The following is a 15,264-nucleotide window of genomic DNA, read 5'->3' as shown; positions in this document are numbered from 1 at the left end:
TGTTTGATAGAAATTGTGCCCCTCGGTTAACCCCCTTTCTTCTCGTTCTCTCACTATAAGTGTCTCTCAAATGCTGACAGCATAAAAAAAAAGAGTCAAGAGATTGCATAGCGAGGAAAGTGCATATTGCGTAGACTTGGGAGGATGCTCCTTACTACTGTGAAGTGCATTAAAATCTGTGCCCACTCAGCCCAACTATTCGAAATATTTTGATGGTCTGTTTAGGTTTCTGGTTACTAAAGGTACAGAAGAGGACAATCAGCTTGGATCCTTGGAATGTTTATGACATTTCTGGATGATTCCTATAGAGGCAACCATGGAGCTTGATTACAATTTACTAGAGGAAGAATTAGCACTGATTGGTAGTTTTGCACAACAGCATCATAGTTATGCAGAGTTTTAAATGTGTTCCCATTTCACATGCTCCTTCACACAGCAACCTCATCCCATACAGGCACTTCTGTGGTAATGGGCATTATCGAGTGAGTACATAAACACATAAAAAAGGTACACAGAAAAATGCGAGATGTGCTATATCAAGTCTTTTCTGGGTGCTTTTTCTATGTCCATGTCAAAGTTAAAAGGAAAACAACTCAAAATCTTCCAGCTTAGTGGCAGTTTAGGATGTGCAATGAATGATGAATCTTGTACAAAGAGTACGATACAGAACATCAGAATAATCCTTTCTGGCATTTTGTAGCCAAAAAGGCCAACAGCGGTAGATGCATTATGCGCTATACAATCTACCAAACTGAGCCTGTACTTGCACCTCCTGCCAGTCCCATGCTGGAGTAATACTTGAGTGATCACATATGGGGCTACTTTTACTTTTGCAATATTTTGCAGGAATAGCACCAGGCATGTCAGCACCTATGGGTGACAGTATTCTCAGCAATGTTGAGACAGTGTTCTTGGCATCATGCTAGGAATACTGTAGCCCGTAGATGCCATCGTGTCTGGCACTAGCCATGTGAAATCTTGAAAAAGTGATGTGAAATCTTGAAAAAGTGAAAGGTAGCTCTGAAAGTGACTGCACGAGGATATTGCTGCTGGTTGAAGTGTTGCTGAAGAAATCTGCATAGGCAATAGCACCACATTTCCATCCACGGTAGCTCTCGTAAAATTCTGCTGTGGTGACTCACCAGGCTCTTGACGATTTTGAGCAGTTCCTCCATGACAACAGCAATGCCCTGGTAGCCCAGGAGCCGGCAGATGGCACGGAAGTGGGGTGCACCCACAAAGCCACTGTACAGGCTGTAGATTTGCTGGTATGCTGAGTTCAATGCCTGCGTTCACATACGCGCAGGGATGACACCGTGGGCTTCAGTAAAACAAGCCACCATGACACTTGCATGCACTGGCACCGCCCACACACTCACAATCATATTTAGAGTCATCCAGCCAACAGTTTGTTGTAGATTAGCACACAATACCTTGGCTTTCACATAATGACATAGTCGGGAGCAAGAGCGGAGAAAGCAGGTGCGAAAGCAAAGATGAATCAAGCAAGATGACAATGGAATTTCTGTGAGCACAAGCACTTGCACTTAAGTTATATGACCAGTTACAATGAAACCTCGTTACTATGAACACTGCATTAATGAACTTTTCAGATTAATGAACTCTTCAGATCAACAAACTTTTCAGAAATCCCCTGCTGACTTCTTATAGTCCCAATGTAAAAACATTTCTGTACTACAAACTTCAGAATACCGAACTTTTCAGAATAACGATCGTTATTCAGTTTCCCTGTGATGCTAACGTCTCAATATTACAAATTAATATTATGAAATCTGGGGATTCTTAGATTTCCGTGTATCCTTCACGGCAGCCGAAACAGTAGGTTAGCCGACGATAAGGCGCAGAGATCGGACGTTGTGGCGCATGGGTTTGGAAAACCTAAGACTGCACCTGACAAAAAAAAGAATGCGGACGAGCGGCGGAAACGGAACATCATGTTTTGAGCATGCATGCTCCGCCCAGAAAAGTGTCACCTAGCAATGGAGGTACGTCTCTTCCTTCTTTCACCCTTCTTTCTGTGCACGCCTCTTTGCGCTTCTTTCTGCGGCTGTACTAGCTACACGCACGGTGAAATGTAACCTTTGTACTCGTAGGGATGCCACACGGTCGCACTTTGCACTTTACAGATGATATTGTTTACGTGCATTTGCCCTTTGACATAGTTCAGGCGTCCACCTCAAGCAAAACAGTTTCGGTGTCCACGGCAAGCGTGAAAAATAAACAAGAAGCAAGAAACATTGTGCTTTGGGGGCGACATGGAGCTACATTTTTGTCTGTAGTTCTCCCGGCGTCAGTGTCTGTTGTGCGCACATCACTTTATTATACGGTGCTCCGTTGGTGCATGGCGGCAGAATTTATGGAAAAACGTGTCGAGAGGCAACAGCAAGGTTTTCATGTATAGCTCATATGGTGACAACTTATGAACTGATGGGTTGATGGGCGGAATGGTTCATTTTGGGGCTTTCACTATAATGATCTTTCAGAATAACGAACAATTTACTGTGGTCCCCTGAAGTTCGTTATATCGAGATTTCACTGTTTGAAGGAAAAGAAAACAGCTTTTCAACAGAGATCCAAGTCGCTAGACCATTGAAGAGGTGTCAGTTGACCAGCACAGTAGTTTGGTTACGTGGTATCTTACAGAGTAGAACATGCAACAGAAGACTGTCTGTTGTCTTTTCTTGATTCAAAAGCTTCAATGTAAGGTCAGGAAGGCTCCAACATGAGCATGTTGAGCTAATTTGAAAATTTTTGTCCCAACATGAGCATGCTGAGCTAATTTGAAAATTTTTGTCCATCCCAACATGAGCATGTTGAGCTAATTTGAAAATTTTTGTCAAGTGTCATGTTTACCATGATGGCAAACAGAAAATGATCCCAGTTAAAAAAAAAACAAAAGCATGATTTCCACTCATTCACTGGAATGAGCAAAAACTTAAATGTGTCGCATCTACTTCCTGTCCTCAGAACTTCACGTAACAGGTGTTACCAGAAAGAATGATTTTCCACAAGCTTGTCAACAAGTGTGCATAGAGTCAAGGATAATTGACAATATGTGCAGTACTTACTCATAACAGCCACCTGTGAATTATTTGAAAATCACTGAACTGAATGAAACTGTGAAAAATGGAGTTCACAGAATTCAAGGGCATCAATTCCAGTGTGCATTCCTCGAGTACATAACGCCAGTGAATAGGTTGCCCTTTGCTGCAATGACGCATTGCATTGCTGATGTGACATCATGGAATGGCGAAAGTAGTACTGCCCCTCAAAGTGATAGACTAGGTGTCTGGTTCACGAAGTGCTCAACAATCTGAATTAATGTATGCTCTAGTCAACGTTTTTCATGTCTACATGACTGCACACATTAAGATGGTCGGTGTTTGCAACTTCAATGTTTTGATATCACCGCCACTTTGGACACCATTAGCAAGAACAATAAAAATGCACCGTCAAATTCGGAAAACAACTGCACAAGGAATCAGTGCATCGAGGAAGTGATGGACCCCTAAAAATGTTCTATCACCTTGCTGCTTGTTGAAGAGACAGACTCTTGTTATTCTTTAGTTTTTCCCCCCCTTTAGCCACAACTATAAACATAAAAACACACATACACACACACACTTGCCTTACCTTAGTCCCATAGATGTAGTGAGGCTGGGCACTGGGCATTTTCTCCCTAGTCACAGGTTGCGTCAGAGTGATGTCTTTCACCTTGACAAACCTGGAAGAGAAAGCAAGTTTAGAAAAGCATTATATTAGAAAAGCAAGTTTTCACAGATGCGCGCGCGCGCACACACACACACACACACACACACACACACACACACACACACACACACACACACACACACACACACACACACACACACACACACACACACACACACACACACACACACACACACACACACACGCACACACACACACACACACACACACACAGGCCCACTTCCCAAATATGTTTACTATGATGCCACCAATACCAGTCTTCATGTGTCTGCATCTTCTTATTAGTGTAACTAGCATCTAACATAGATTAGATCATTAACTCTTGTTGTTGAAAAGCAACAGAGGCATCGGAAGAACCATTGGTACATGCAAGGACTACTGAAACAGCTGTTACAATTTGTACATTGCAAACAGAAATTCGAAACAACGATGCCTCACCTCTAAGAATGTAGTGTTAGAGGCGATACAGGGCATGTGCAATGTCTTTGTACTGATTAGCACAACCAAATGTAGGCCTGCATGTGAGCTGACTATTCCTTGAAATGTCCAACTCTGGTAAAAGTCTGCTTATGAATTTATGTGAATGCAATCAACAACTCGTTATGCCCTGTCTATGTCACTTTCCCTTCACAAGTTGTGCTACATGTGATAACTGATGTGATGTGAACTTCTATTCTTTGGGCTACCTACTAAATTAGGATCCTGATTAAGGCAAACTACGTATTCAGTCTGGCTTCCTTCTGTGAAAAAAGCATGTGCTACAGTTACCCACCTGTTTGTAGCAGCGTTGTAGCAGTAGTTTGGCAGGAAGTCATAGTTAAGCTCCCAAAAGACGTGAAGACACACGCGACCATAAGGTGCCAGGACATTGTGGTTTGCTTCTCTCAGCATGGCATCGAAGTCATCGAGGGTGACAAACTTGCTCAGTAGCTTGTGTGTCATACGATTCACTGACAGCAGGCCTTCAAGCTCCTGCATTGCAAGACATGGGCAAGCTTTGTTTCACAAGCCTCAATGCTGCACTGATACGCTAAGTGTAGAGAGTATTTAACATGGACAGTGGAAACATCTCACAGTGACTTCGTATGTATAACAAAGCAAAAACTCAGCAAGAACTGTAAGACAAAAGGTTTCAATTTTAATTGCTTGCCTAAAAGTCAGCACGTTAAGCTCTTTAAGCAGCAAAGGCTTTCCAACATATAAACTCCAGTGCATGTAAAACAGAAAAGCAAGTTCAGCAGGCAGCACCCCTTTCATTTGATAAATCTCTAAATATAGGTAATCATATCCCTTTTACGTGAATCCTAGACATCCTGGCTTAAGCCACAAATTCTCACAACAGGTGCAAAACAAATGTTTTGTGTTCATCATTCTTATTTTTATAACTCAGTGTAAAAAACAGGGCAGGTGCCTAAGTGCACCATGAATAGTCCAGGTGAGAGCACAGGGTCCCGGGTAGCTTCGAAGGCTATCAAATTAAGAATCAGCAGCCAATGCTACAAAGCCATTGCCATGTCAATTAACTGCACAGCACACCACAGAAATATGACTGACACCAATTGTGTTTATACTGCGTGAACCCTAAGGCAGAGATTTCCATTGTGTTTCCAGTAGAATTTTTGATTGCTTTTGTACATTTGTCAACACAAATGTTCCAAACAGAGTGTATAGCATAAGAGGGTATCTGTGGTGGCTTTCCAGTTAGAACTACGATTCATCCATCTTTTGCTTCTCCCACTTCTAAGTCACTTGCCAGCTGCTTCCACAAGGCCAAAAGAAAGTGTTCGTTCACTCCCATTGGAGAGTAGCACTGCAGCATAAACGTACCACAACACCCGTGATGTCCTGCGCCTCAAAGCGCGCGACGGCGAGCTCCAGGCTCCGTTGGAGCGCAGCACCCAACCGCTGGGCAACCAGGCGGTTCAAATCTACCGAGCGGCCCAGCAGCTGCACGTGTCGCTGCCGCAACAGAGTCTCGTACCGGTTGGCCACGGGGTAGGCAAACACAGTTGAGTTGCTTGCACACTCAACGCGGAAGCGCTTGTCCAGCAGGATGCTGTGCTCGAAGACAGAAATACATTCACATGGCTAAGTGGAGACCCTGGCTTCCAAAAATCGCACATTGGCTTCAGTTCTATATATCCCTGTCTCAACTTAAGCATAGTTCTATTTATCTCTGTCACAAGCTCAAGCATAGAACTATGGTGTCTGACTACTGTTTATAGCGCCACACAGTCAGTTTCCTCAACACAAAACAAAATATGTAGCTTCCCTGTCATTGAGCATTTACTTTTGCCTTAAATACAAGCGACAGACAAGCCAAGTAACCAAGTGACCTTTGCGTCCAGCCAATAAATCAATGTTGCATTTGCAATACTTCTGCAGCATTACACATTGCATAGAATCCTGGCTTCTAATCACGAAGGAATTAACATTTGCACGATTGTAAGTTGAATGAAAACAGACTCTTAAGCCACCGTGTTTGAACACAAAGAGCAACAAACACTACTAGACGGGCAACAGGAATTTGTTTCGTCAAATCTTTCTTACTTAGATTACCTTTCGCAGCGTTAACTATCAGCACTGTATTCAACTGCCCTTGAAACGTGCATGCTATTTTTTATACAAGATGAGCCATAAATACAGTTGTTTTCAGAATGACAAGATACCAGTATTAGGCGCAAGAATTGCAACAATTCTTACAAGTTGAAAGAAAGTACTTAAAAGAAAGGTGTGTAAATCAGATTGTCCTTACCTGCCAGCCAGGTGCTTATAGTAGGCAAATATCTGGTCACTCAGTTTGTACGCAAACTGGTCGAAGCACAGGTTGACTTCAGCCTCCACTTCATCATAGAGAAACTGTTTTTTGAACTTAGTGAGGGCATAGAATGCACTGTCGTTGTACAAGTCCAAAGGGTACAATACACATCTGAAGAAAAAAAGAAACAGAAAGAAAACGTGAAAATAATACAAGGTCAATTAAAACAGAAAAACCTCAGAGCAACATATTGCTTAGATTAGTTTAGCAAAAAGTCAAACCCTCTGGCTTGGCTTTGACTTCCAAAAGACTAAAAAAAAAAAAAAAGGATGAAGCAACAAAGGTTTTCTTTCAATGCAATGAAGAATTACATCCAGAAAAAGAATCTGGGGTGCTTTTACCCAAAATCTGCTCATGCCGGAACTGCTGTGTCTGTAAATAACAAAACTCCACTACAAACACTCTAAAACTACAACACCAACATGTTGCTACCAAAATTCACTGCATCCAAGACTGTTGTATTAGTATAATGACAACTACAACTACGCCCATGCACATGTTTCTTGCTACAAATATGCCTAACTCTTTTATAGTGAAATCACCTATAGCATACAAAAAGTGCTTAGGGTGAAGCACTTCCTTGCAGGCATATAAGACATTTCTACAGCACTGATGACCGTGCAGGATTTATAGAATTTTTAGAAGTATCTTCACAAGAAATGTAACCAAACCACCAATCTAATAAACCAAATACTGTGCATCACAGCAGTTGAAAGCCTGCAGTGGTACTCATCCAAAAAGAAACAGGCTGTAACGTCCAAAGCTTTGCGTTTCACTTTAAATCCCAGAAATACTAAATCCTACATGTAAAGACCATACATATTTTAAAAAGGCAGCATGAAAAAACAGTGGACAAAGAAACACAGTGATACGCAGCCAGTAATGATCCACATCTGTGTCTTACTTGCGAAAAGATGTGTAGGAAAGTTCATGACAAGATTAAAAACAAGACAATGAAACAAAGGACGAAATTAAAAATGAAATATAAATATCTGCAGCCAGGACATTTAAAAGATATGTGTACCCTTTACACTCAGTTGCACATGTGCTTTAACGTGCATGAAGAAGGTTGTTTGGGAAAAGTAATAAGTGAGGCGACGAAATTTAATGAGTAGAATTTAATTATCAAGCTTATTTGCAATTATAGAAGACTTCATGATGTGCACTGCCTAATAAAATCTTGTAAAGAAATATGAAGTGTTATATTCACTATACCGTTTTTAATTACTTTGAGCAGAATTGGTGGAAACACTATCTATTCCTTTTTTTTTTTTTTCAAGCGAGTACAGTCAAGTGCTTCTCCAATGTGTAGGGAGACCAAGCGCCCATTTCTTCCCGCGTACTCCCGTCGTCCCGTTCGTACATTGTGGACACGTTGAGAGCCGACGTAGACACAGGAGAGAGGCGTTACACGCCCTCCCATTCTCCTTCACTCTCGATACACCACGTACCCTTCTCTTCCCCTCCCGGCTCGTGGGAAAAGAAAAGGTATCCGACAGGTAAGGAGGACATTCCCCTCGCAAAAGGTAAAAAGGTATAAAAGCGTGCCACCGCGGCAGACCCTTTCTCTCTGGCGCCCAACCTCTAACGTGCTGTATTGATTTACCTGCTGCAACCCGTGGGTGACCTTGTTTGCCCGACTAGTCCAGGAAACGAGGCAAGCCTATTACTTATTACGGAGTGGACTTCCCTCTGCCAGTGCCCCTTATCGCTTGTAGCAATAAATGCTGTTAGAGTTGACACCAATGGTTGCCGTATTCGTTTGAACCAGACGTAGCTATGATTACTTGCACTATGGTTCGGGAAGTATCACGGAATGTCTGTGTGTGGCTAGGTCTAGAGCTCGCCTTCAGCCCTAGCCGTACGCAGAGCATAACCCCACAAATGAATGCCTCTAAAAGAAATGGCCTGTATAACGAAGGAATAATTCTGGCCCTGTTCTGCTGTGAGATGCATGACTTTTAAACAGAGTGACCTATATAACAAATGATTTCGGAACCCTAATGCCCTACGCACTTCATTATAAAGACTGTATTTACAAAACTGCCCAACTTTACACATTGTTGTTCATGCAGCTTTCTCAGCCAGCAAATCAACAATGTAACGCTGCCTTCATCAAGCACGACATGAGCCAGGGTTTTGTCAGAAGCAATAAATGAAGACACTCACTCCATCATGGAAGGGTTCTTTGTGGTTAGGATGTGATCGGTCAGGATCCACGGAAGGGACATTTCAATCGGGAACTGAAACCAGCAAACAAATGCCAGCGCTGAAGTCTGCTTTTCACGATAATCCTCCATTCTCTTTTAAGCATCAGGGCGCATTCACACTTGCGAGTCACAGAGATCATGCGACCGTCAGTCGCCTGCGACCAGGCAGTGGCTCAACAACACCGACGTTCACTTTTTCAAGGGCTACCTCAGCGACCTGCGGGTCGCTTTCTCGTTCGAAACGAGCTCTCCCGTGAAGGACACCATCTGCGTGCTTGCAGGCGTTTCGTCTACTGCGACCGTGTCTCCCACATTCCAGCTCGGCGTGCTCTAGTCCCTCGCCGTTCATGATGTATCATGACGACCTGAGTGAAGATGAGGATGTTGTGGCGGATTTGACGTGCTTCGCGGCCGTACAGGCACTTCCAAGCACGGAGGCAATGACAACTGGATGCACAAAGTCTCACGTGCTACTTCTTGGACACTGCTGATTGGTTTAGCGGTTTACAACTCGCAGTCGCAAGGCTGGAAAATCTAGCAGCGTGCGACTGGCCTGCGACCGTCACTTTTCTACCAATGCAAAAATTTGCAACCAGAACGGTCGCATGACCTCTGCGACTTGCAAGTGTGAATGGGCTCTCAGGCACAGTGAAAGAATGTGTGATATCATACATTGCAGGAGAAAGGCAAAAAATATCTAAACTAGCAGCACTAACAGCCATAACCATCAAACAAATATTGAATGCCAAGCACCAAGGAATCCATCATCCCTCAAGTGGCCATCCATATGGTCACTACACATAAAGTGCTGTTTGACTAAACATCTTCAGCTGCTCATCCAGATTTATGTAGTCAGCTAGCTACACAGCGTACACTAAATTAAACTGGTATTGTGGGATTAAACTTTGTTAGATTTAGTCCCGCTTCAACAATTTTTCAGTGTACAAAATTATTTGAACCCCGAATTTCTCAAATGCAACAGTATTGCAATAATATAATAATATAATAATAATATTTGGGGTTTTACGTGCCAAAACCACTTTCTGATTATGAGGCACGCCGTAGTGGAGGACTCCGGAAATTTTGACCACCTGGGGTTCTTTAACGTGCACCTAAATCTAAGCACACGGGTGTTTTCGCATTTCGCCCCCATCGAAATGCGGCCGCCGTGGCCGGGATTCGATCCCGCGACCTCGTGCTTACAGTATTGCAGTAATGCAGTATTGCATTACAAATGTATACAGAAACAAGAAAAGCTAATCAACTGCCTAGCAACAAGCAGCAAGTTTCTGCTGATAATGCCTTCCAAAGGAAGTTATTGCCAACTAGTAACAATAAGATACTGACAAGATAAATTAATGTAACTGTTATCCAGGGCTTAAAGTCTCCATTCAGTTAAAAGGGGGCCCTAATGGGGTGGCAACCAGTATAGCATGCGTACACACGCACGCACTAACACACACACTGTCAGCTCATTATTCACAATTAAATCATTATTTGAGAAATTGGAGAACTTAAATTGCCCCGCAAAAGGCACTACTGGTAATGAAATAACTTCCAGCGTTTTGTTGAATGTGCTACAGTTGACCTGCCAAGAGGGGCTGAGCCCCTCCTCAAAAAAATGGAAGGAGGGCCAGGCCCCTCCGCCCCCCACCCCAACTTTAAGCACTGCTGTTATCACTTATAAGAATGCAGATAATAACTAAGCGATATACAGTTGTTAGTGCTGTCCCTAAATAAGTAGCTACTACGTTGGGAAATTACCTGGATTCTTTTTCCCATTGTCATTTCCAAGTAGAATTCTCGGTACCACAACTGGGACAGGTCACAACACTCTTGCAATGTTTCTGCGATCAGGGTGGAAACAGAAAAGGGTAGATACTTGAAGAGACATGAATCTTTGCACAGAACAACAGATATTGTGAAGCCTGTGTAAAGGTGACAAGTACAATCAGTGCAAAAAGAAAGAGATACAATAAGCTGCTTGTCAAGTTGAACTAGAGCACCTAGACACCAACATTGCCAGTGGTTTTTTTTTTCCAGTAGTGTTTGTTATCATGTACACTTGGAAATGCACATGTGTGCGCATTTCCAAACACTTAAAGGCCCCAGTGTGCCAGTGTGAAAAACAACATTTACACAAAGCTGTCTTTGTTTGTTTGGGGGGCAAGTAAAACTCACAGATCAAACCATCAATGACACTAAAAGAAACCACAACAAGGGCTATAAGAAATAAATTGCAGTGTTTCCCATGGTGATGTAACATCGCCTGTTGTACATTCTTTCACTGCCCCTTGTGGAAGGCGCCGTTCAGTCTCTTCTATGAAGATAGGCCAATTTAATAATAATAATATTTGGGGTTTTACGTGCCAAAACCACTTTCTGATTATGAGGCACGCCGTAGTGGAGGACTCCGGAAATTTTGACCACCTGGGGTTTTTTAACGTGCACCTAAATCTAAGCACACGGGTGTTTTCGCATTTCATAGGCCAATTTGCCCAGTTAGCAATTTACTAAGGCATGTCGAGACCTGGCCACCACATTAGGCCATCAAAAATTCATTGATCAGCTGTATTTTACTGCTGATGGAGTCAGAGTTCTTATTACTGACAGTCTTCTATCTAGCTATATCATTTATCAACTGGTTACACAACTCAATAGCCCTGAAATTGCACTAAATGGTGCCTGACACATTTCCTTTGGCCAGTCCCATTTCCCATTGCATTGAACTTCGATCCTTATTGCATTCATACGAAAGCAGCTTTTATCTCTCCTGACTGAACAGACAAATCATCTCACTCTTTCATCCGAATGTCCATTCCACAAAGCTGAACTTAATTTCAATGGAGCCGACTTCTGTTAATTTGACCCTGAGGGTACCAACAAAACTGAATTAATTATCCGGCAGGTCGATTTAATCAAGATGCAGAAAAAACACCAAAACACACCACTCAATTTGTCAGTAGCTTTTGCTTGATTCTAACATGTCCCTGAAACAAATGGGCTCCCACTTTATACCTGTTCAAAGTAGAAAAGTAATGTAGAAATGGCATTAAAACTTTAAACAAGGTAAAAATATAACACTGCCCAATTTTTTAGCAAGAAAAATGGAAAAGGGCCTAATATGTGTGGCACAATGTCAGATCTTGTGAGCCAACAAAAGTATACAGAGGGAGCATGGGCAGCAGCCTTTGCCAATGGAGTACCGAACTAGGGGTTCTGACCAAGTCAATGCTCTAAAGACTTTCATCAATAATGGCAACTGGTTTTATAAAGTTATCTTCGTGCAATACACTCATGTTATGCAGTCAAACATACAAACGCTACAAACGCAGCTCATTTTGTATCTGATTGCACCATGCAGCCAATTTTCGACCCAAATTTCTTGGAAAAAACAAAGGCGCACATTGGAATCAGGTAAATACCATAATAAGAAATTGTGAGCTACTATTACAGCTTGAAAATCTTCCTAGGGCAGGCTGAAAATGGGCGTTTTCAACAGGTGATCCCGTGTTCTGCACATTTGCTGTTCCCTAAGCTCCACCGAGATACCCTGCCACTAAAAGGGTGACTAGTGGAGTCACCATAGAAGTCGGGCACGTGCATGCTCACTGGTTAAGTTCGAATTATTGGGCAAAGGGCAATTTTAGGATCAAAATAACGAAGTTAGGGCCCAAAAATATGCATAGGCGCCGAGCCAGGACTTTAGTTCAGAACTGAACTAGTTAAAAAATCTAGTTAACAGGAGTTGAATTAACAGAAGTCTACTACTATATAGCTCATGAACTTAATCAAACCAGAATGCTTATATTCATGCATCTCAAAACGTACGGTCCTATATTCGACGTCTTGCAAAAGTTTCAATGTCACATGGCATCGTCTCCCGTCTCGAGCTATAGGCTGACTTACGGCTAAAGTTGAGTAGGTAGTTCCAGTAGAAAGATCCCTTGTGGAACCTGTCAATCTCCATGAGGGAGGGACCATCGATGTCCTTGCGCAGAGTTCGCTTGCCACCACTCTTGTCAGCAATCAGTGACTCCAGCATTGTGCGCACCATGTACAACTGCAAAAGATAAACAATGTTTTGCATACAGCAGAAGGCACAGGCATGTGCGACAGTGCTGCCAAGTGGCCCATAACAAATGCATGCTACCCTAACCGCAGTTTTATGCAGTAAGCTACACTCAGTGGCCAATTATTCACGGTTTCCTGCTCTCAGGCAAAACAGTTTATTACTTTACAGAAGCTTGGCCCGGCATGAATGCATGCAGGGTAATTTATCATTAATATATAACTGCATTAGGCATTACATTGGCCACTTTTTCATATTTTCCACAAAGTAAAAGATATGCCGTAGTGTTATCAGTTTGGAGAGTGAAGACTATTCGAAACTCTACAGGGAATTGGAACGCCAGAAAAGGGGCTGAACTGCATGTCCCAGCGACAGCTCTGGTTCTATGCAGAAAAATTAAAATTAAATTATGGGGTTTTATGTGCCAAACCACTTTCTGATAATGACGAACGCCATAGTGGAGGACTCCAGAAAGTTTGACTACCTGGGGTTCTTTAACGTGCACCTACATCTAAGTACAGGGGCGTTTTCGCATTTCACCTCCATCGAAATGTGGTCGCCCATGGCCAGGATTTGATCCCGCGACCTCGTGTTCAGTAGCCCAACACCATAGCCACTGAGCTACCACGGCAGGTGGGTTCTGTGCAGAATAGGCTAAACACTGCCTTTTATGAGCCTTTGGTCTCTATGCCCTTGAATAAGGACGTAGAGGTTTCAGCAAGCTCATAACAACATATCTCCAACATGAACAGCAAGGTGCTACTTTTCCTCTCAGATAGACACATCTAAACATTTGCTGATGAAAATTTTTCGATTAATAATTGTGCTCCTGTAACAATATTTAATAATTAAAAAAGGTGATAATCAGTACAGCAGCAGGCCAGGAGCAGCGAACAGCACAAGCTCTCTCACAATCACCGCATGAGTCATTGTCGTTGCCTTTGAGCTGTCATTGAGACCACGAGGTGCATATCCTTTATTACATTCCTCTGTCTTTATGTTATGTTACAATCAAGCTGCATGCTAGAAAGTATGGAAATGAGCAAACCTGTGTGCTGGATGGGCCAACATTTCTCCGTGGTGCAGAAATATCAAATCCATTGTCAGGGTCTTTCTTCCCCCTGAGAGCTGGGTCCTCGTTGGGTTCTGTCCCACGTTTCCAGTCAGCGCATGTCTCTCGAACAGACATGATGATGCTGCACAATGGGACAGCGATTGTGTAATCTTCGAGCAAACTCATAGCAATACATGTATGTAGCAGACCTAAATCTGGCCCAAGATAAATAAAACTTCTGTGTTAATTCTTGCTGTGTGTTGTTTATGAATTACGATGGCTCTGTGTCCTTGGCTTTTCAAAATATATAGCTTTGCCCTCTATGACATGGCAAAAAGCATAACCCACCTGCAAATCTGAATTTCTGCAGCTGATTTACAGGATGATTTCGCTGTGCTCTTTTAATGTCACCCTGACACACAGTAACAACACTTGCATTTATGAGTGGATAAGATCTGCCATGCCCACTATGTCAAATTTAACTTTGTGCCAGAAGCAACATAAAAAGAAAATACTGAATGTCTTCAAACCTGCGGACAAGGTCACGCTTGTTCTTCACGGCCTTACGCAGTGGCTCACGCAAAGTGCACTGCACAAATCCCTGTAGTTCGTAGTACACATGTCGCCTGACAGCATCTGTGAAGACCGTCTCCATTCGGCTCATGAGAACCTAATTACCAAAAGAAATGTTCGTTAAATGAAATGCATGAATCTCCGCTGACATTTAACAAATTTAATGTCAAATGTCTGAGAAGAACACTTCATTTATTGCCACAAGCGAAAGAAAGAATGAATGCACTAGGCAGGAACTTTGACATAGGTACAAGAGAATTTCAAATGCTAATGCATTTATAAAGTTAGAACTATTAATATCACGGTACAATGCAGTAAGTGATACTGTTATACAACTTGATGGAGAAACTGCTCTATTAAATGTTGAAGACTTGATTGACGTCCTGTAAAAAATCAAGCCTTCTAATCTATCTTTGAAACATAGCTTCCAGTTTCACCAACATAAAACAAGATTATGGCACAACTTGTCTCACGATGACTGTTGACAACAATACGATTAGCATTCGAGCAATGTAGTGACACACCATAAGTATTCCGGAGGTCATGTTTATTTAACCTCTGTTGTGGTCATTCCAAGACTGCCATTGCTTCAGCTATATGCAACATACCATATTTACTGGAATGTAATGAAACCACAAATGTAACGCGACAATTGACTTTCCAGTCATGTGAAGTAAAAAAGAAATACAACTGTGAATGTAACCCAAGCCGGACTGAAAAAGTAATGGTACCTTTATTCAAGGAATCTATTCGAAAATTAGTTTCTTTCCCTTATTATTGTTGT

At 42.4% G+C, this 15,264-nt stretch overlaps 1 protein-coding gene across 1 annotated transcript in view; it reads right to left on the bottom strand.

Moving 5' to 3' along the window:
- The window catches only part of Cyfip (Cytoplasmic FMR1-interacting protein Sra-1), a 61,150-nt gene that overhangs the window by 22,071 nt on the left and 23,815 nt on the right, over positions 1–15,264 (bottom strand). Inside the window, 10 exon segments of the mRNA XM_075689552.1 lie at positions 1,143–1,286; positions 3,655–3,745; positions 4,526–4,725; positions 5,581–5,809; positions 6,509–6,682; positions 8,741–8,814; positions 10,546–10,628; positions 12,691–12,844; positions 13,902–14,049; positions 14,438–14,577. Coding sequence (XP_075545667.1) covers positions 1,143–1,286; positions 3,655–3,745; positions 4,526–4,725; positions 5,581–5,809; positions 6,509–6,682; positions 8,741–8,814; positions 10,546–10,628; positions 12,691–12,844; positions 13,902–14,049; positions 14,438–14,577 — 1,437 coding nt within the window.

The sequence above is a fragment of the Dermacentor variabilis genome, chromosome 4, assembly GCF_050947875.1.
Source record: "Dermacentor variabilis isolate Ectoservices chromosome 4, ASM5094787v1, whole genome shotgun sequence".
NCBI classification, from domain to species: domain Eukaryota; kingdom Metazoa; phylum Arthropoda; class Arachnida; order Ixodida; family Ixodidae; genus Dermacentor; species Dermacentor variabilis.
Note: the sequence above shows the minus strand (reverse complement) of the source record. Positions and strands in the feature narration are given on the sequence as shown.